This window comes from Cetorhinus maximus, chromosome 19 (genome assembly GCF_964194155.1).
Source record: "Cetorhinus maximus chromosome 19, sCetMax3.hap1.1, whole genome shotgun sequence".
NCBI lineage: Eukaryota > Metazoa > Chordata > Chondrichthyes > Lamniformes > Cetorhinidae > Cetorhinus > Cetorhinus maximus.
The window spans coordinates 35,995,093-36,015,446 of record NC_135897.1 but is presented as its reverse complement, the minus strand read 5'-3'; the positions used below and the strand labels follow the sequence as shown (position 1 = coordinate 36,015,446).

The following is a 20,354-nucleotide window of genomic DNA, read 5'->3' as shown; positions in this document are numbered from 1 at the left end:
TCATACATGGAATTTCAGGAAAGAAGGGCATGGATTTGGGAGGTGACAACATGTTCAAAGACTTTAAAATAAAAACTTTTGAAGCCAAATAAATAAAGCTTCACAAGAAAGGTGCCCTAGGCTAAAATCCAAATGTCTTCTTCCAGTTCATAATCTTGCTTGTAGAATCTTCTCTCGATCAAAATTTGCTTAATTCCAATGATCCAGTATGCTTCATTATATATTCATCGGTGATGCATTCATAGCAGATGCATTGGTGGTCATATTTCAAAATTCTATAGACTCTGGAATGATTGCTGCAGTTTGAAAGATGACAAATGTAACCCCAGAAAGGAGGGAGAGAGAAAACAGGGAACTACAGACCTGTTAGCCTGCTGTCAGTTGTAGGAAAATGTAAGAATCTGTAATAAAGGATATGATAACGGGACACTTAGAAAATAATGGGCAGTGTCAAAATGGAGTTATGAAAGGGAAATCATGTTTAACAACCAAGTTGGAGTTTTTTGAGGATGTACCTAGCAGAATAGTTAAGAGGGAATCAGTGGATATGGTATATTTAGATTTTCAGAAAATGGATAAGGTCCCACAGAAGAGGCTAGTAAACAAAATGAGAGCACATGGGATTGGGAAGAATACACTTGTGTGGATTAAGAACTGGTTAACGGACAGAAAACAAAGAGTAGGAATAAATGGGTTATTTTCAGGTTGGCAGGCTGTGACTAGTGAGGTATGCAAGGATCATTGCTTGGGCCCTAGTTATTCACAATTTATATCAATGATTTGGATGTGGGGGATTAAATGTAATATTTCCAAGTTTGCGGATGACACAAAACTCGGTGGAAGTGAGAGAGTTGTGAGGGGGGTGCAAAGAAGCTTCAAGGAAATTTGGAGATGCCAAGAGAGTGGGCAGAAATTTGGCAGATGGAATACAATGTGGAGAAATGTGAGGTTATCCACTTTGGTAGGGAAAACAAAAACACGAATGGTGAGAGGCAGGGAAGTGTTAAATTTCAAAGGGACTTGGGTGTCCTTGTTAATGAATCACCTGAAAGCTAACATGCAGCAAACAATTAAGAAGGCAAATGGTATGCTGGCCTTTATTACGAGAGAATTTGAGTATAGGAGTAAAGATTCCTTACTGCAATTATATAGAGCCTTGGTAAGCCTGCACCTGGAGTAATGTGTGCAGCTTTGGTCTCTTTACCTAAGGAAAGATATACTTGCTGTAGAGGGAATGCATCAAAGGTTCACCAAACTAATTCCTGGGATGGAGGGATTGTCCTATGAGGAACAATTAAATAGATTGGGCCTTTACTTTCTGGAGTTTAGAAGAATGACTTGTGATCTCATTTAAGCATACAAACATTCTTAGAGGGCTTGACAGGGCAGATGCAGGAAGGATGTTTCCCTGGCTGGGGGGGGGGGGGTGGTTTAGAATCAGGGTGCACAGTCTCAGAATAAGGGGCAGGCCATTTAGGACTGAGATGAGGAGGAACCTCTTCACTCAGAGAGTGGTGAATCTTTGGAATTCCAGAGAGCTGCGGAGGCTCAGTCGTTGAGTAGGTTCAAGTCTGAGATCGATAGATTTCTACATATTAAGAACAGCCAGGGATACAGGGATAGTGCAGGAAAATGGCACTGAAGTAGAAGATCAGCCATGATCTCATTGAATAGTGGAGCAGGCTTGAAGGGCTGAATGGCCTACTCCTGCTCCAATTTCTTATGTTCTTATAGAGCCCTGGTCAGACCTCATCTAGAATACTGCTTTCACCTTTGGGCAGCACGTTGGAAGAAAGATTGAGCTTGGAGAGGTTCTAGTGTAGAGTCACCGAAATGATACCGGGGCTTAGAGGATTTAATGATTACAGGTTGTAAAAACTTGATTTGTAGTACTTTGAGTATATGAGATTGTGGGGCGACCTGATCAAGATGTTTAAAATGTTAAAACAATTAGATAGCACAGATACAGGGAAACAATTTCCTTTGGTGAGGGAATCAAGAACAAGAGATCGTAATCGTAATATTAGAGCTAGACCATTCGGGTGTTAATCTGGAAGCACTTTTTCATATAAAGGGGAAGAGAAATCTGGAACTCTCTCCCCCACAAGTGCTATAGTGCTGGGACAATTGGAGCCCTCAAGGTTGAAATCGATTTCTGTCGGATAAAGGTATCAAAGGACATGTAGTAAAAGTGGGAAAATGAAGTTTAGGTGCAGCCATGATCTATTGACTTGTGGAGCAGGCTTGAGGAGCTGGATGTCCTACTCCTGTTTCTCTGTTCCAATCATCCTAAAATGTATAGCACTAAATTTCTACTTTGGTGTGTTATTTCAAGCGGCACTTACTCAGCAATAACCTGCTCACTGATGCTCAGATTAGGCTCTGCCAGGGCCACTCAGCTCCTGACCTCATTCCAGCCTTGGTCTAAGCAGAGCAGGAAAAAAAGAGCTGAAATCAAGAGGTGAGGTGATGCCCTTAACGTCAAGGCAGCATTTGACCAAGTGTGGCATCAAGGAGCCCTAGCAAAACCGGAGTCAATAGGAATCGGGGAAAACTCTCCACTGGTTGGAGTCATACCTAGCATAAAGGAAGATGGCTGTGGTTGTTGGAGATCAATCATCTCAGTCCCAGGACATCATTGCAGGAGTTCCTCAGGATAGTGTCCTAGGCCCAACCATCTTCAGTTGCTTCATCAATGACCTTCCCTCCAGCATAAGGTCAAAAGTGGGGATGTTTGTTGATGATTGCACAATGTTCAGCACCATTCGCAACTCCTCAGATACTGAAGCAGTCCATGTCCATATACAGAAAGGCCTGAACAAGATTCAGGATTGGGTTGATAAGTAACATTAGTGCCACACAAGTGCCAGGTAATGACCATCTCCAATAAGAGAGAATCCAACCATCACACCTTGATGTTCAATGCCATTACCATTGCTGAATACCCCACTATCAACTTCCTGGGGGGGGTTATCATTGACCAGAAACTGAGCTGGACCAGTCATGTAAATACTGTGGCTACAAGAGCAGGTCAGAGGCTGGGAATACTGTGGAGTGCTACTCACCACCTCACTTCCCAGATCCTGTCCACCATCTACAAGGCACAAGTCAGGAGTGTAATGTAATACTCTTCACTTGCCTGGATGAGTGCAGCTCCCACAGCACTCAAGAAGCTTGACACCTTCCAGGACAAAGTAGCCTGCTTGATTGGCACCCCATCCACCACCATCAACATCCACTTCCTCCACCACTGATGCACAGTGGCAGCAGTGTGTACCATCTACAAGATGCACTGCAGCAACTCACCAAAGCTCCTTTGATAACACCTTCCAATCCCACAACCTCTAACATATAGAAGGACAAAAGCAGTAGGCAGAAGGGATCACAATCACCTGGAACTTCTCCTCCAAGCCACTCACCATCCTGACTTTGTACTATATCACCATTTCTTCACTGTTGCTGCGTCAAAATCCTAGAACTCCACCCCCTTCCCCCCACCCACCTCACAGCACTGTGGGTGTACCTACAGTACATGGACTGCAGCAGTTCAAGAAGGCAGCTCACCACCATCTTCTCAAGGCCAATTAGGGATAGGCAATAAAAATGCTGGCCTAGTCAGTGACGCCCATGCCCCATGAAAGAATTTTTGTTTTAAATTTGCATTTCTTCAAATTATTGGGTAAATCTTTGAAAAGCTGGAGCCTCTCCATCAACAGGTCTTGCCCTTCTCAGATGTCAAACCTCCAGAATTCAGTTTAAGGGATGTACGTCAGCCACTTTTTCGCTGGTCATTGTTGGCTGAGGCATTGCCAGCTGATGCAACATTTCAGAAACTGAAATCAGTGGGAAAGTTACCTGCCATCAGACCTGGTAATACAAGTGGTGGCATAGAAAAACCTGACAGTGCAAGTGGTGTTGCTGTTAGATGGTTGAAGATTTATCTATAGATGTTTGGGAATTTGTATTTTGAAAGGCTTAATATAAACAGTAGTGTACTTGTTTTTAAAGGTGCCATTATGACCTTCATCTGTCTACATTTTGAGTCCAGCCCATGAGTTTCTAATTGTTTGATCAGCAGCTATGACCGGTGGATCCAACTATTAATATTTGGTAAAACAAAAATAGAATTACCTGGAAAAACTCAGCAGATCTGGCAGCATCGGCGGAGAAGAAATCAGTTAACGTTTCGAGCCTTCATGGCCCTTTGGCAGAACTGAAGCATAGTTAGAAGAAGGGAGAAATATAAATTGGTTTAAGGTGGGGGGGTGGGGGGGGGAGAGAGACACATTGAGGGTGTGGTGATTGTGGAGATGAGCAGATAATCAAAAGATGTCACAGACAAAAGGGTCAAAGAGGTGTTTTGTCTGAGAAAAGTGCTAATTAAGAATGGATTCCCCTCCTTCTTAAGCCTAAAGAAATATAATTCTGAAGTTGAATTGAGTAGCTATCCAGTGCAATCCATTCTTAATTAGCACTTTTCTCAGACAAAACACCTCTTTGACCCTTTTGTCTGTGACATCTTTTGATTATCTGCTCATCTCCACAATCACCACACCCTCAATGTGTCTCTCCCCCCACCCCCACCCCCCCACCTTAAACCAATTTATATTTCTCCCTTCTTCTAACTATGCTTCAGTTCTGCCGAAGGGCCATGAAGGCTCGAAACGTTAACTGATGTCTTCTCCGCCGATGCTGCCAGGCCTGCTGAGTTTTTCCAGGTAATTCTATTTTTGTTTTGGATTTCCAGCATCCGCAGTAGCTTTTAGCTTTTTGTTTTTAATTTTATTAATATTTGGTGTTGAAATGAAGCTTCACTTCCATGCGCTTTTGTCAACTCATAGTGGTGTTGTTCGAAAGACCACAAGATGGTGTTAGTGTTCCAGCTTGTAAATTTTTTAACCAATTGTGATGCGAATTCAGTCTAAAATTTTGTATCACTTGGCCACCCCTCCTTCTTAAGCCTAAAGAAATATAATTCTGAAGTTGAATTGAGTAGCTATCCAATGCAATTAATAACACTATATTTAGAAAGGATCATTTAACTCTTGAAAGAAGTGCTAACCAGATATTGCTCCCATTTGTTATGCATGCCTGTATTTGTAAAGATATAGAGTATGCAGATTTTGGTTTTAACTGAAGATTGCAGCTGTAATATTTGCCTTCTGTTTTTCGAGTGGTCAAACATGTGCTATTAAAAGCTACAATTAGAGTTTTCTTATTTTTTCATGGGATGTGGGCGTCGCTGTCTAGGCCAGCATTTATTTCCCATCCTGAATCGCCCCTGAGAAGGTGATTTACTAATTTCCCAAGGAACAGTTCTGTTTTATTATTTTCCTGACTACATTTATTTTGCAAATGGGAAATACGTTTTACTCTTTTGGCAATGGTAACTTCTGTTCTATTGGCTGCTGAAGCCACATGTTACTGACAGCAGTGAGCAGGCAATCATGAAAACTCTTGTTCCATGTGATGGATCTTCTCTATTTTGGCATATCAAGTTCAGGATGTGCCATGATAATAAATGAAAGCAAATCACTTATAGCATCCATCTTTCTCTTTGATTTAGGTAGCTCGTACCACTCTGCTGTCTGGACTGCTGAAGACAATTGCCGCCAATAGAAAGATGCCACTGCCTCTGAAATTGTTTGAAATTTCTGATGTTGTTCTGAAAGACCCTTCTAAAGGTATCTATATTTCATTAAACATGGTGCTTGTTTCATAGTCAAGTACAGTCTTATTTTTAATCAGTGAATTTTAAAAGTGATTTTGGAGCGATATTTTCCCCACACGCGTGAACAAAATAGTTTGACCAAAAGCTTATACTTAAAATTTTAATCTTCGACTAAAATTATATCTAGCTGGACCCACTGATAGCTCAGCTGCCTAACACAACAAAGGACTGAACCATAAAGCCCAGGAATGTTCCAGGATTGACCGTCAGTCTGTGCTGAGCTAACTGACCTCACATATTGCAATGGCATGGACTCTACAATAACCATCAGGAGCTCAAACCCTGGCTGATATTTTTCTACCTATAACCCACGGAGAATTGAGGCCAAATGTGTTACCTTTTACTGGTGTATCAACTGAGAAGGACTAACTCAGCACAGATCAAGAATCAATCCTGGGACTGTCTTGGGCTGTGTCTCTCACATACTCATGAAAGCTTGCTCATCTATTAAGGGAACCTGTTAAAAATATTTTAATAATAAAGTTTAATTTGTTCCTTCTTTAAATGGTGTCTTGTCCCATTGGCATCATAATATTGAGTAGTGATAGGCTATTCTAGCGGTGTCCAAACCGGGGCTCGTGAGCCGCATGCAGCTCCTTTACACACAAACTACCCTCTCAGAAAAATACATCTACCTCTGTTTTTAACAAAAAATATCTGAGCTGAAGTGATCTGGTGCCGATTGCACTTGGACCAATACTCTTGTTCAATCCCTCAATGAAATCTATACCCTACCAATGCCATCACAGCCTGCCAAATTCCAAGCTAATCGGAGTCCTCCTGGCTTTTTTTACCGTTTAATTAAACTTTAGTTTGAGTTTGATTGGGTGGCACTGCACCAGATATGATGTCACCATGTGGCAGGGCCTCATGATGGGAGTTGTAGTTTCTTCCCCTTCTTGGTGATTGCTACTGATGACTGGTTGGTCCAGCTGTAACCCAGAAGCCCCCAGATTGAAAGGACCACAGTGACATGGCTAATTCAATCCGATTTTTTTTGAGGTGGTGGGAAGCAGGAAGAGGTGACAGAAAAGACAGAGAGAGACAGACAAGTACAAATTTTATGACTGATTTGCTTAAAATATCGTTTTAAAATCTCCTGGATTGCTTTCTTTGGCACTGGGAGATTGATGCCAATTCCGGCATACTGCTGGCCAATCCAGGATGGAGACTCAAAAGGCCTCTCTACCTCTAGCAGTGATTAGCCTTGATCACTTAAGTATCATCTTACTTAAGGAATATTACTATTATAATAGTTTTATAAGGTGGAATTTAATTTAAACCAGCATAGTAACATACTAAGTACAGGTGAAATATAACAGTTAATTCAGATTTGGAAACTGTGATATATGTACTTTATGATTATTGAAGTTAAGAGAAAAATTAGAAATAGTAATATCTTAAAGCAATAGTAATAAAAATGTAATTACCTGGAAAAACTCAGCAGGTCTGGCAGCATCGGTGGAGAAGAAATCAGTTAACGTTTCGAGTCCTCACGACCCTTCGGCAGAACTGAGTTTAGTTAGGAGAGAGGTGAACCTTTCTCCTAACTATACTCAGTTCTGCCGAAGGGTCATGAGGACTCGAAACGTTAACTGATTTCTTCTCCACCGATGCTGCCAGATCTGCTGAGTTTTTCCAGGTAATTCTGTTTTTGTTTTGGATTTCTAGCATCCGCAGTAGCTTTTAGCTTTTTGTTTTTATCTCTGAGTAATAAAAATGTGCCTGTAAAGGTTGTCTGTGTCTGGTGGCTCTCGAACATCTGAAGATTATCATATGAGGCTCTAAGGTTAAGGAAGTTTGGCCACCCCTGGGTTATTCAATTGTGCATTTTGCAACTAAGCTGCCTAATGGCCACACTTCCAGCAGGGGTCACTATACTAATCAAGAATGGGATCTGTGAATAGTTTTCTCCTCCCTAAATCATTAGCAATTAGGCCAATTGTAATGTCGCTGCTACTGCTTGATTGTGACCACTTAACCCAACATGGACTCAGAATTGAGCCTGAAATCTTCCTGACCTGTATGGCTTAGCTACTCATTAAATAATCGGGGAGTTTAGCTCAAAATATTAATCACTTCGATTTTTTTTTAAATTTACTAAAACACGACCATTTTATAACATGAAAGGATAGGAATCACGCTCTATCTTGTAGCAGATTGCTTGTAAATTCACTGTAGAGATTATATAATAAAATTGAAATTCAACTGGTTATAAAAGAGCAGAAGCACTTGTGCATATAAGAAAATCTTTAAACATCACAGAGCTTTTCATACAAACATCACTCCTACTCCAGAGGACATTTAAAGAAAATTAAGTAATGGTAAGCGAATTAAGAAAAAAATCATACAATGGAATAATTAATAAAATAATCCAATTATATTCAGCCAAAACATTGGCTTTTACTTAATGAAACTTATCAATTGAATGCAGTCGAAACCACCTTCCTCAAGATCTTTTTATATCAGTACATACAAGCTGAAACCTGCTGTATAAATCTCTGGTATTACAACATGATTTAATTTCCATTATTTTCTTAGATGCAGCAGCTGAATTTGACTTCTGCTCAGTATTCCTGCTGTTTATGAGTGGGCGCTCAGCAATTAATCTACATAGCTCTATCACAGTAAAATTCATTCTCTCTGAAATAATGCAGTGTGAAAAATACAAGTTTGTTCTGAAATAGCAATTAGTGTCTATGCTCACACACTTAGAAGGCTTCCTCTGTGAGTTACTTGAGGGGTTCATGCACAAGGAACCACATACCAGTAAAGAGTCAACTGTTTCCAGAGGGGAGAAAATTGGCAGGAGAAAGAGGGAAAAATTGGACTCAGATTTTTGCAAAAAATATATATGTGTAGAACTTTTTTCATTTTGAGTTGGCAGTCTCCTGACCAAGGTATTACGTTGAGTACCTATTGTGTAGATGGATATACTCAATGCCACCGTTAGTGCTAAACGCTAAATGTTGCATGAGTGTATCCATCGTCACAAAGAAACAGCTAGAATGCCTTAATCAGGAGTACTGAGCAAAAGGCAAATTCAAAGCATGCCACTTCAGTCTCATATCCTGCATCTGTCAGAGGTCAAAAATGGAACGACAGACGTGTGTGGTAGAAATTCAGTTAGTCGTGCAGCCAAAGATCTGCTTAAAATCTTAAACAAACATCATTTACCCATTATAAGCTGCAGAGAAATTCTTTCATGACATTGTAATAATATTTTTGTTTAATTACTTGAAACTACAAGGATATAGCATAAGTATTTTATCTGATGTGCTGCATTCTTTTTATTGACAGTAACTGACTATTAGCAGAAATAGTTTATCTTCATGAAAGTAGAATTATGTTCGACATGAAGTATTTTTTCTGATTAATGTTTTTGATGGCCTAATCGTTTCTGTTTGAGAAGACAAGTTTTCTCAGTCCATGGAAAACAACTCTCTAATGTAAAAACTAAGAAACATGAAGCAAAATTCTGCCACTGGTCTTTCAAGTAATGATTGCTGCAGAAAGTTCCAGGGAACATAAATGTATAAAAAGAAAAAAGAACGGTCATGTTCTTATTTCTCCTGTTCTATTGAATCTTTGATTGCTTTCGTTCCCTTTTAATGTGTAACTGAATTTGTAGTTTCTGCACTATGTAACAACCTATTATCAATATATCGCTTGGCATAAATAAATTATTCTCGAAATTTGGCTTATGGCTTTGCTAGCTTAATTATTCCCTCTTGTGCCTCCTCTAAGTGCCCATTCTTTGTGTGTTAACTTAGACAGTGAATATTGGCATATTATTGGACTGTGAATATGGGAATCATAGCTGAGCCTAATCCTGTCCACACATGCACCTTTTCCAGCAAAGATCACTGGCTGGTGATCAAATGCATGGTGTACTAAACCACTATGGCAATTGCAAGGGATGGGTAGGGGTGGTCCCTCTAGTGGCTGTGGCTATTATTGACGGACAAGAAGTTGGTTGTCATTGTTGGAAGCCAGTTATCACAAGCTCTGGAAATCACGGAGATCCCTAAGAGCGGCCTGCAGCAAGCTTGGGTTGACAAATGGCAGGTAACATTTGTGCCACAAGTACTGTGCAACGGCTATTTCCAGTCACCGCCCTATATAATTCAACAGCACCAGCATTGCCCTAAGATAAAAGCAAAATACTGCGGATGCTGGAAATCTGAAACAAAAACAGAAAATGCTGGAAAAACTCAGCAGGCCTAACAGCATCTGTGGAGAGAAAAAAAAACAGTTAACATTTCGAGTCCTTATGACTCCTCTTCAGAGCTCTGAACCCGCTCCAACCACCCCAGTCCAACACCGCATTAACCTTGGAAAGGGTGGATGGCGGGGTGGTCATCATTAGCTTAAGAAGCCTAACCGGGCCAGTCATATCAACAGCTTGACTACCAAAGCAAGGCAGAGATACTGAGCAACTAGTGCTCATCTTGCCTCACAAAACCTCTTCACTATCTACAAGGCTCAAGTCAGGAATGTGATGGAATACTCACCAATTACCTGGATATGTGTGGCTACAGAGACACTCGAGAAGCTTAATACTATCTGGAACAGAGCTGTCTGCTCATTTGGTAGCACTTATGCAGTATCTACCTGGAGCCACCACAGTTGCATTGTGGCTGGAGTACAAATTCTAATGGGGAGATGGTGGGGTAATGGCACTGTCACCGGCTTAGTAATCTAGAGACATGGCATCTGGTGGAATTTGAATTCAATTAATAAATCTGGAATATAAAGCTAGACCCAGTGATGGTGACCATGACAACCATCATCGATTATTGTAAAAACCCATCTGGTTCACTAATGTCCTTTTGGGAAGGAAATTTGCCATCCTTACCTGGTCTGGCCTACGTGTTACTCCAGACCCACAGCAATGTGGTTGATTCTTAACTACCCCCTGAAATGGCTGAGTAAGCCACTCAGTTCAGGGGCAATTAGGGATGGGCAACAAATGCTGGCCTTGCCAGCAACGCCCACATCCCATGAAAGAATAAAGAAAAAACATACAGTTTGCATGGTGTGCTGAACTTACTTTGGCAACATCGCCCAGCTCTGGGACCTCTACCACAATCAAAATCAAAAAACTGACGTCATCTTCATGTTCTCTCCTCCCCCCTCCAAGTCACTGCCATGCCCAATTATTGTCACTGTATCATTGTTGAGTCTAAGCCCTAAAAATCCCTACCTAATATCACTATCCCCAGTTAACATCATCAAAACATGGACTCAAGAGATACATGCAAAAAATACAGCAGCACCATCATCACCAGGACAACTAGGAATGGGCAATAAATGCAGCCTTGTCAATGTCACATACTGAGATCAGATTTAATAAATTACATGATGTAAACCTGACAGTAAGGAAGTACGGAGGAAATCTCTCCAGAGGACCCACTGAATAAAAGACTGACTAGGGTCATGCATTAACAATTGATTTTAGTTAGGGAATATCTGTGCAACAGAGGGCATCTAATCCAGATTTGTACTATTGCCTGGATCCTGGAAGTTGAATCACTTATATGTGCCACCACAGACAAAAGAACTACTCATCTGCAGTCAGCAGCACTCCCTCATGGTAAAATGCCTTAATTCTACAGCCACAGAGCACAAATAACCTTTTCTACATTCTACAATCCTGCTTGATTAGCACCCCATCCACCACCTTAAACATTCACTACTTCCACCACAGACGCACAATGGCAGCAGTATGTACCATCTACAAGATGCACTGCAGGAACTCACCAAGGCTTCTTTGACAGCACCTTCCAAATCCACAACCTCCATCACCTAGAAGGACAAGGGCAGCAGATGCATGGGAACTCCACCACCTGGAAGTTCCCCTCCAAGCCAGTCACCATCCTGACTTGGAACTACATCTCCATTCCTTAACTGTCACTGGGTCAAAATCCTGGAACTCCCTCCTTAGCAGCACTGTGGGTGTACCTACACCACATGGCCTGCAGTGGTTCAAGAATGTGGCTCACCACCATCATCTTGAGGGCAATTAGGGATGGGCACTAAATGCTGGCCTAGCCAGTGACACCCACCCCCCATGAAAGAATTTTTAAAAAGACGTATCATCTTTAGTTTCTGGTTATCAACATCGATGTGGTTTAAGTCAGTTGTTGACAGTTTTCTGAGTTTCAAGAACTTGTTTGAAGGTGTATTACCTTCCTCTAATGTTGATAGCTGTCTTGTGTAAACTCTTTTCTGGTAAAGATTATATAGTTTTTTAATTGAGATCGATATTTCAACATTTATTGGAATATAGATGTTGGCGCAAAGAACACCAGACGTCTCTGTGCTGTGTACTACAACAAGAATCCTGGCTTTGAGGTGATCCATGGCTTAATGGACCGTGTAATGCAGCTTCTAGAACTGAAACCAGGAAAAAAGAATGGGTACTACATTCAGACTGCAGATGGTGAGTGGAGTTCTTTTTTAGATTTTACTGTAGACATTCAATTTCACAGAATCTTAATGGCACAGAAGGAGGCCATTCAGCCTATCATGTCTGCACTGGCTCTCCAACTGAGCTTTATAACCTAGTGCCATTGCTCTGCCTTTTCCCCCGAATCCTTGCACGTTGTTTATATTCAAATAATCATCTAATGTCCTCTTGAATGCCTCAATTGAACCTGCCTCCACCACACTTCCAGGCAGTGCATTCCAGACCAGAACCACTCATTGTGTGAAAAAGCTTTTTCTCATGTCACACTTGCCTCTTTTGCAAATCACTATCTCATTCTTGATCCTTTTATGAGGTAGGAACAGCTTCTCCCTATCTACTCTGTCCAACTCCCCCAAAATCTACCAAATCTCCTCTTAGCCGCCTTCTCTCCAAGGAGAACAGCCCCAACCTCTAAAGCCCAGGATATGCTTTATTAATTGCTCTCTCCATCTGTCCTGCCACCCTCAATGATCTTTGCACATATGCACCCAAGTTTTTCTGCTCCTGCACCCCCTTCAAAATTTCATCCCTTATTTAATATTGTCTGTCCATGTTCTCCCTACCAAAATGCATCACCTCACGCTCCTTCGCATTGAACTTCATCTGCCACCTATCTGCCCAGTCCACCAACTTGTCTATGTCCTCTTGAAGTTTCACACTGTCCTCCTCACAGTTCACAACACTCCCAAGCTTCGTATCATCTGCAGACTTTGAAATTCTCCCCTGCACACCAAGATCTAGATCATTAATATATATCAGGAAAAGTAAGGGTCCCAATACCGACCCCTGGAGAACTCCACGACAAACCTTCCTCCAGCCTGAAAAATATCCATTGACCATTACTCTGCTTTTTTCAGCCAATTTTGTATCCACGTTGCTACTGTCCCTTTTATTCCATGAGCAATAACTTTTCCCACAAGTCGGTTGTGTGGCACTGTGTCAAATGCCTTTTGAAAGTCCATGTACACCACATCAACAACATTAGCCTCATCGACCTTTTCTGTTACCTCTTCAAAAAACTCCGGCAGGTTAGTTAAACACGATTTCCCCTTTAGAAATCCATGCTGGTTCTTCCTTATCAACCCATATTTTTCCCTATTTATTCTATCCCAAATAATTGTTTCTAGAATCTTGCCCACCACTGAAGTTAAACTGACTGGCCTGTATTTGCTGGGCTTATCCTTATGACCTTTTTTGAACAAGAGCGTAACGTTAGCAATTCTCCAGTCCTCTGGCACCTTCCCTGAGCCTAGGGAAGATTGAAAGATTATGGCCAGTGCCACTGCAATTTCTACTCTCACTTCCTTCAATATCCTTGGATGCATCTCATCTGGCCCCAGTGCCTTGTACTTTAAGTACCAACAGTCTATTCAACACTTCCTCCTTGTCAATTTTGAACCCTTCTAGTGAGAGAGTTTTCTCATCTGTCACCATAACCTGGGTAGCATCTACCTCCTTGGTAAAGACGGATGCAAAGTATTCATTTAATACCTCAGCCATGGCCCCTTTGTCCATGTGTAAATTCCCTTTTAGGCCCCTAATTGGCCCTACTCCTTTTACCACCCTTTTGCTATTTATATGCCTATAGAAGACTTTGGAATTCCCCTTTATTTGCTAATGTTGGATTATGTTGGATTCAGCATTACCAGCCATTTCCCTTAGTGCCCCTCACGTCCCTTGTAATCTGGAGTGTGCCTTTACAGCCCCAAAATCTAGGATCAAGAAGTTTTGAGACCCAGGGAATAAACAAAGAAGCCTTGGCACTATGCTAGCTGACTGGAATGCAGCATTACATTACATATTTAAACAGCAGTAATATAAAGGATCAGTTCATTTGTTTTGATAGTTTTTGAGGGATGGATGTTGGCAAACACGTTAGGAGAACTCCCATCTCATTTGAGTAATGCTATAGGATCTTTGACATGCACATCAACAGGTAGCTGGCCAAAATCCATTGGCCTGGATTTGCAGTCAGCAGAGAATGAATGGTGCCAGCTGCTCAATAGGCTTACGCTTACTCAGATTTTTTGTGGGGTTTTGCACTGGAGCTTTTGATTAGAAATCCATTTCAGTGTGGCACCCCCTAAAGGGGTTCTGTGTGAACAGGTCAAACAGACATGAATCTCCTCAATCAACCAGGTTCGCGAAGGAATTTTTAATGAGCAGTGCAGAGTTTAAACAAGGAAGTTTGTTAGAACGTTTAATTCACTTGCAAATCATGCACAGAAAATGAAATAAAGAGAAATGGGATTAAACAAAAATAGGAATGGGGATAGGCCATTTAGCCCCTTGAGCCTATTCACCATTCAGTGAAATTTTGGCTGATCTGTGACCTAACTCCATGTACCCACCTTTGCCCTATACCACTAATGCCTTTGGTTAACAAAAATTGAACAATCTCACATTTAAAATGAACAATTGGCCTAGCATCCATTGCCATTTCCAGAAGGGTGTTCAAAACCTCTAGCAACCTGTGCATGCAGAACTGTTTCCTAACTTCACTGCTGAAAGGCTTGGCTCTAAGTTGAGACTGTCCTTTAGTTTAAGCAGCAGGAATAGTTCCTGTTTACCCTATCAGCCTCCTTTAATATCTTGAAAACTTCAATCAGTCCACCCCAAAAGCTTCTAAATTTCAGGGGATACAATCCTAGTTTGTGTAATCTCTTCTTGTAATTTAATCCTCTGAGTTCTGATAGAAAATGATTTTTTTTAAAAAGACAGAGAAAGTTAAAAAGAAATTCTATTTAATTTTTTTGAATCTCTAAAATAAGAAAAATCTAAAGGAATTAGACTCCGCACTTGTAGAAGTTAATTTTCAGTGCCAGAGACGTTGGGTAGAATATTGCCATCAGCATGCGGGGGCAGGCCCGACACAGTGATATATAAAATGACGCGCGGTGACATCGGACGTCCTGACGTCATCGCGCATCATTTCGATATTTCGTTCAGCGGGCGCACGCCGGAGGTGGTTGCGCGCCCGCCGAACTGTCAACGGCCTATTAAGGCCATTAAAAAAGTAATTACACTTGTTAAGAATGCTGCCCGTCCAACCTTAAGAGCCCAAGCGGCCTTCACGTTTTTCAGGAAACCTCATCCACGGGCGGGATGAGGTTTCTTGAAGCTTTTATAAAATAAATAAATACATTTTCCAAGCTTCACAAACATGTCCAAGCCCATGTGACACTGTCACATGATGGGACATGTTTAAATAAATTTTTACTTTATTTATTAAAAACTTTCATAACCCGTTCAGTCTCTCTGAGGGAGATTGATGCGCTCTTTCGCGCAGGTAGCGCTGCACTACTGGCCGTGTGTTACGCTGGGCGGGCCTTAAGTGGCTCGTCCGCGTAAAATGGCGCGCAGCCGATCGCGGACAGCGATCGGCTCCGCGCCTGCTCCCGTCCAGCCTGCCCACCATAGAAAAAATTCTCCCTGTTGTTTGAGTGTAATTAATACTTATCGCACCATTAACAATCTGCTTATGCCGGAATGGACGAGCCATAGCTCATTTTAGCACGTTTAATGGGTAAGTACAGTAATTTCATGCACTCATGTGTTTCACTGATGAGTCTTTGGGTGAAATACTGCTATCGCAAAGCTTCTAGAGGAGCAGGACAACTTGGACAGCAGCTTTCTGATTTCTGTGTTTAACTGTGCATGTGCGGTCATCAGAAATTGCTGTCTGATTTACTCTTTAAAGACAATGAAAGCATCACTTATTTTTTACTGCAGAATCCAGGCCACGGTCTTATTTTGAAGGACAATATGCCTGAAACTGTTGTATTCCCTGAGTACTGTACTGAAGTGTCAGCCTGGATTACATGGTCGAATCCTGCATTAGGGCTTGAACTTGCAATAATCTGACTTGGAGGCAGTAGTGCTGACACTTGCTAAACCTATATCCTCTTATCCATGTTAAATTGAGAACCTGCTCACTTCATTTTTGAATACGTTCACCAAATTCCTATTAACAGATAAATGTCGGTGGCGCTTTATGGGTGATGTTTAGTATGTGTTTTGAGCCATGTCGTAAATGCTGTAGTATATATTTCAATAGAATTTTTTGTCAGTTATACATATTTGCATAATTGCTCCATAAAACATTACAATGGAAATTTAACACAGGAACAGCATATGGCAGTTGGACATCTAAACACTAGATTCGGACATCTTATTTTAACCTGCGGAGTGATTTTAAATGGCATTTTTCCAACTGACCTTAACCACATTTGAAAACTTCCTATTGTATCCCAATCTGTTTCATTTATAAATGCAAATCAATTCTTTCAATGGCAGATTAGGTTTGCTGTTAATGTGTTAGGAGACTGAAGGATGTCGATCAGAAGCTATCTGTAATCCCAAGAGATTTTCCTTCCACCCCCAACAAACTATAATACATAATCCTAAAATTACTCAAGATGTGCCCTACCTAATGCTTTTAAAAGAACTTGGTGTTAGCAAGTTTGATTGTGGAATAATACATTCATTTGTATAGCGCTTGTACTGTACCAGCATTTTTAGTCCTTGAGCAAATTACCAAAAATAAATTTTAAGTACCCCTCTCTGGAAGTGAATACTGCAGTTCTTTTAAAACACACACAAAAATAAAACTATTGTTACATTTATGGAAATTTATTACATGATTAAAAATACCATGCGCCTAGTAGATGATTTCACAATGATGTAGGGTGTCTATGAATAGACTTGTCTATGAATGATGATGTACTTGCTCTGAAATAAATTTGGTGGTTTCTTTTATTTTAAATACTGCTTCTTTCACATTCGCTGTCTACAGTATGTTGATTGAAGTAATATAAATTGGTCAACAAATAGCTCTGAGTGTCCCATTTTTATATGAATGCAGGAAAACATACATTCCATGACATAGACCAAAAAGAGCGCTCATATTTTCACAAAGTAGTCACATAACTATTTGAATAAAGCTTTTAAAAAAAAGTCTTGTGATCATATCACATGGCATGAATATTTAGAAATGCTGCAGTGAAAGGAAGAGGGAGTCAGAGCTGCAACAGGCTACCATGGTATTTGTTTGCACCTATAGCAGTTAGATATAGGCAAAATACTTTGAGATTTTGTAATTATGTCATAACATGCTGTAGAAACACAAGTTCATTTGTTTATTCTTATAGCAGTTCTAAGTTGTTGAAAAAAAGCTTACTAGTCCAATTACGGAGTTGCTTTTCAATAACAATGTTACAATCACATGTCGTTTCAAACAGCACCCAGAGCAATATGCACCATTTTAAGAAAGCGATGGGCTAAATGAAAACCTGGCAGTGCCGTGCTCTGTAGTACAGATTTTCAGGCCAACACACTTGGGTCCGCTAAGCATTCAAATTTTCTTTCATTGTCCAGCACTTTTAAGGAGTTAGGTCACATCTCTTCAAAAGTCCCAGTTGTGCTTATCGTAAATGACCTTGTTTCCAAAAATATAAAAACGTAGCTGGTACTTCCACTGACCACTTTGTGTGGGAAGAAAGAAAGAGCAAACTTGCTTTCATGTGGTTTTTTTCACATGCCTTGATCTCAAAGCATTTTTACAAGCAATGAATTATTTTTGAGGCAGGCACACAGCCCAGAGGTTAAAGCTAGGACTTTCATTCTGTGTCAACTCAGCTCCACTGTCAATTTATCAACTTAGTGATTCTGATAATAGGCAGTTCTATAACTAACTACATATACATTTTAAAAAATTTGTTCATTATACAGGTTCTACATTTGATGGATTAGTGGGGTGAATTAATTTATCTAGAGGAATTTCAGACATTTATTTGGCATTCATATGCTACCAGAATGCAACAAAAGTTTCATTTGCATTTCCTGAGGAATATTACTGACATCTTAAAAACCATCTTTTGGGGATATATATAAATTTGCACGGCCAGCTCCATCCAACTAGAATATATAGTGACATTGAGTGCAGAACAAAAATGAAGTTTAAACAGAGACCGAAGGAAGTAAAGATACAGTTCTAGATTGTTACTGTTGCAGGATTTAGATTGTACTCTATCAAATCAGGAAAAATGGAAAGGCCTTAGGGAACAGATAAGGTTTACCAGGATGTTACCAGGGCTGAGGGACTTCAGTTATGAGGAGAGGTTGGAAAAGTTAGAACTGCTATCCTTGGAACAGAGAAGGCTAAAGGTAACTTAATGGAGATTTCTACAATGTTGAGGGGGTTTTATAGAGTAGATAGAGAAAAACGATTCCATCTTGTAAGTGGGTCAATAACCAAAGGTCATAGGTTTAAAATTATTAGCGAGAGCGAAGATGAGAAGAAACTCTTTTAACTCGGAGAGCTGGAACGCTCTATCTGACAGGGTGGTGGAAACTAATTGCATAAATAATTTTAAAAATTGAGTTGGATGGGCACTTAATGATGAACTTATAGGGTTATAGACAAAAGACAGGGGCATGGGACCAAACACGACTGCTATTTCGAAGAACCAGCACGAGTATGACAGGCCGAATGGCCTCTTTCTATGCTGCAAGTTTCGATGATACAATGAGTAGCTTTTACGAATGGGCGGTATAATAACAACATACGTGTATAGATTTAATACATCTTTTTCCAATTCATGAAGAAATGTAATTGTGCCATAGTGGATTTTCCACCACAGTTAAACATTCTGCCATTTGCCGTACAAAATCGCGTGAATAGGTTTTGGTACAAATCACCTCTGGATTGAGTAAAATCCATCATTTAATTGAAGGTTCTCCTAAAGATGCTGCATCCTTTAATTAACCTTCTATATGCCGTGACTTGTTATGTCACACGCAGAACAATGCAACCTCTCATTTTTTGCGCTTGTAAAATATATTTTCTCATAATGTCACCAAGTTCTGACCTTCCATAGCCATCTGTGAAACACCTGTGCATGGATATAGATGACTGGAAATAGGGATGAAATTGTTGAGAGCCATTTGCCTTTCTGGAGATTGTGTGTGAAAAATGATCCTCACTCAGGCTACACGAAATGGAACAGAGATGCTGTAGGTGGCCATTCTGAGTAATATGTATCATCAAGAGATTTGGTGATCCTGTTAACGTTTGGATATGGAACAGCAGCATTAGCAAACAGGCGTAGCAAAGCAGACAGTGCATGAGTCAGACGTCTGGTCTAGTTACCATCTCCAGGGACCAGGGAGGATAGTTAGTCCATTATATGTAGAGTGGAGAGGTGTAATAGTGTTATAATATAATTAGCATTCACTGTGCAACGTCACTGAGATTTTCCTTCAGAGCAGAGAATTTGATTTCATAATCTAGGTTATTAATGCCATGGGGTGTTATTAAATCATTATAAGTGATTAAATGGATTGTCTTAAGTTATTTTGGCCAGAACAAGGGAATTGTGAGGAAGATCGTTCCTTCATATTTGTGAATTGCTTATGGAAACCAATGTCTTTTAGGAAAATTGTATTTTTTGGGGCAAGGCATAGTTACAGAGCATGAATCTGTTCCAAGAATATATTGCATCCAAATGTACATGAGCTTATTTTCCTTCAGCATGTGCTTCCCCCTTGCAAATACAGAACCTACAGTAAAAGGTTTGCTTTGTACTGTTCTAATCTCTGTAGAGGTCAGTTTCATATTGTTTTTGGAAATCTGAAAACCCAGGTATTTACTAAAAGAATGAAACCACAAGATTCATGGTTTAAAACAAGAGAATTTTACCACACAAAAATCAAAGAACATGAATAGCAACAGCTGCTCTCTCTAAGTAGTCAGTTGCGTTAAAGATATTAAAACTACAAAGAACATGGTTACTTAGACTCTAAACTGAACTTCTTAATTCAAATTTCCTTCTATACCCATTTGTCTTGCACTCCAAAACTCAAGTCAGATACTTAGCAGAAATTGGAAGATTAAACACGTGATCTGAGTAGTGTTTCAAAGATTAATATCAGGGTTGAGATTTTTGGGCCTATTGCTTACTCCTGCCAAAGTGTTCCCTTCACATCTCCTCCAACCATCCCACAGTTGTAGACTCCTAGTTCAATACAGGCGTTGCTAACGTCTTAAGCGTAGCCACCTGGGGTCAGAACTCTCCTGATCCTAATGTTCTTTAACACTGGAGTCTCATATCTAGCACACCGATCTCAGCTTGGCTATCCCAGAGGTCTAAC

The 20,354-nt window shown here is 40.4% G+C and overlaps 1 protein-coding gene across 4 annotated transcripts in view; it reads left to right on the top strand.

Moving 5' to 3' along the window:
* The window catches only part of farsb (phenylalanyl-tRNA synthetase subunit beta), a 61,219-nt gene that overhangs the window by 26,524 nt on the left and 14,341 nt on the right, over positions 1-20,354 (top strand). For 3 of the 4 annotated variants that reach the window (XM_078563705.1, XM_078563707.1, XM_078563708.1), the window contains 2 exons: positions 5,567-5,684; positions 12,024-12,176. In XM_078563705.1, the coding sequence (XP_078419831.1) occupies positions 5,567-5,684; positions 12,024-12,176 (271 nt within the window). Of the gene's footprint in view, positions 1-5,566; positions 5,685-8,272; positions 9,432-12,023; positions 12,177-20,354 lie in introns of those variants that run through there. The other variant, XM_078563706.1, reaches the window with a different exon arrangement.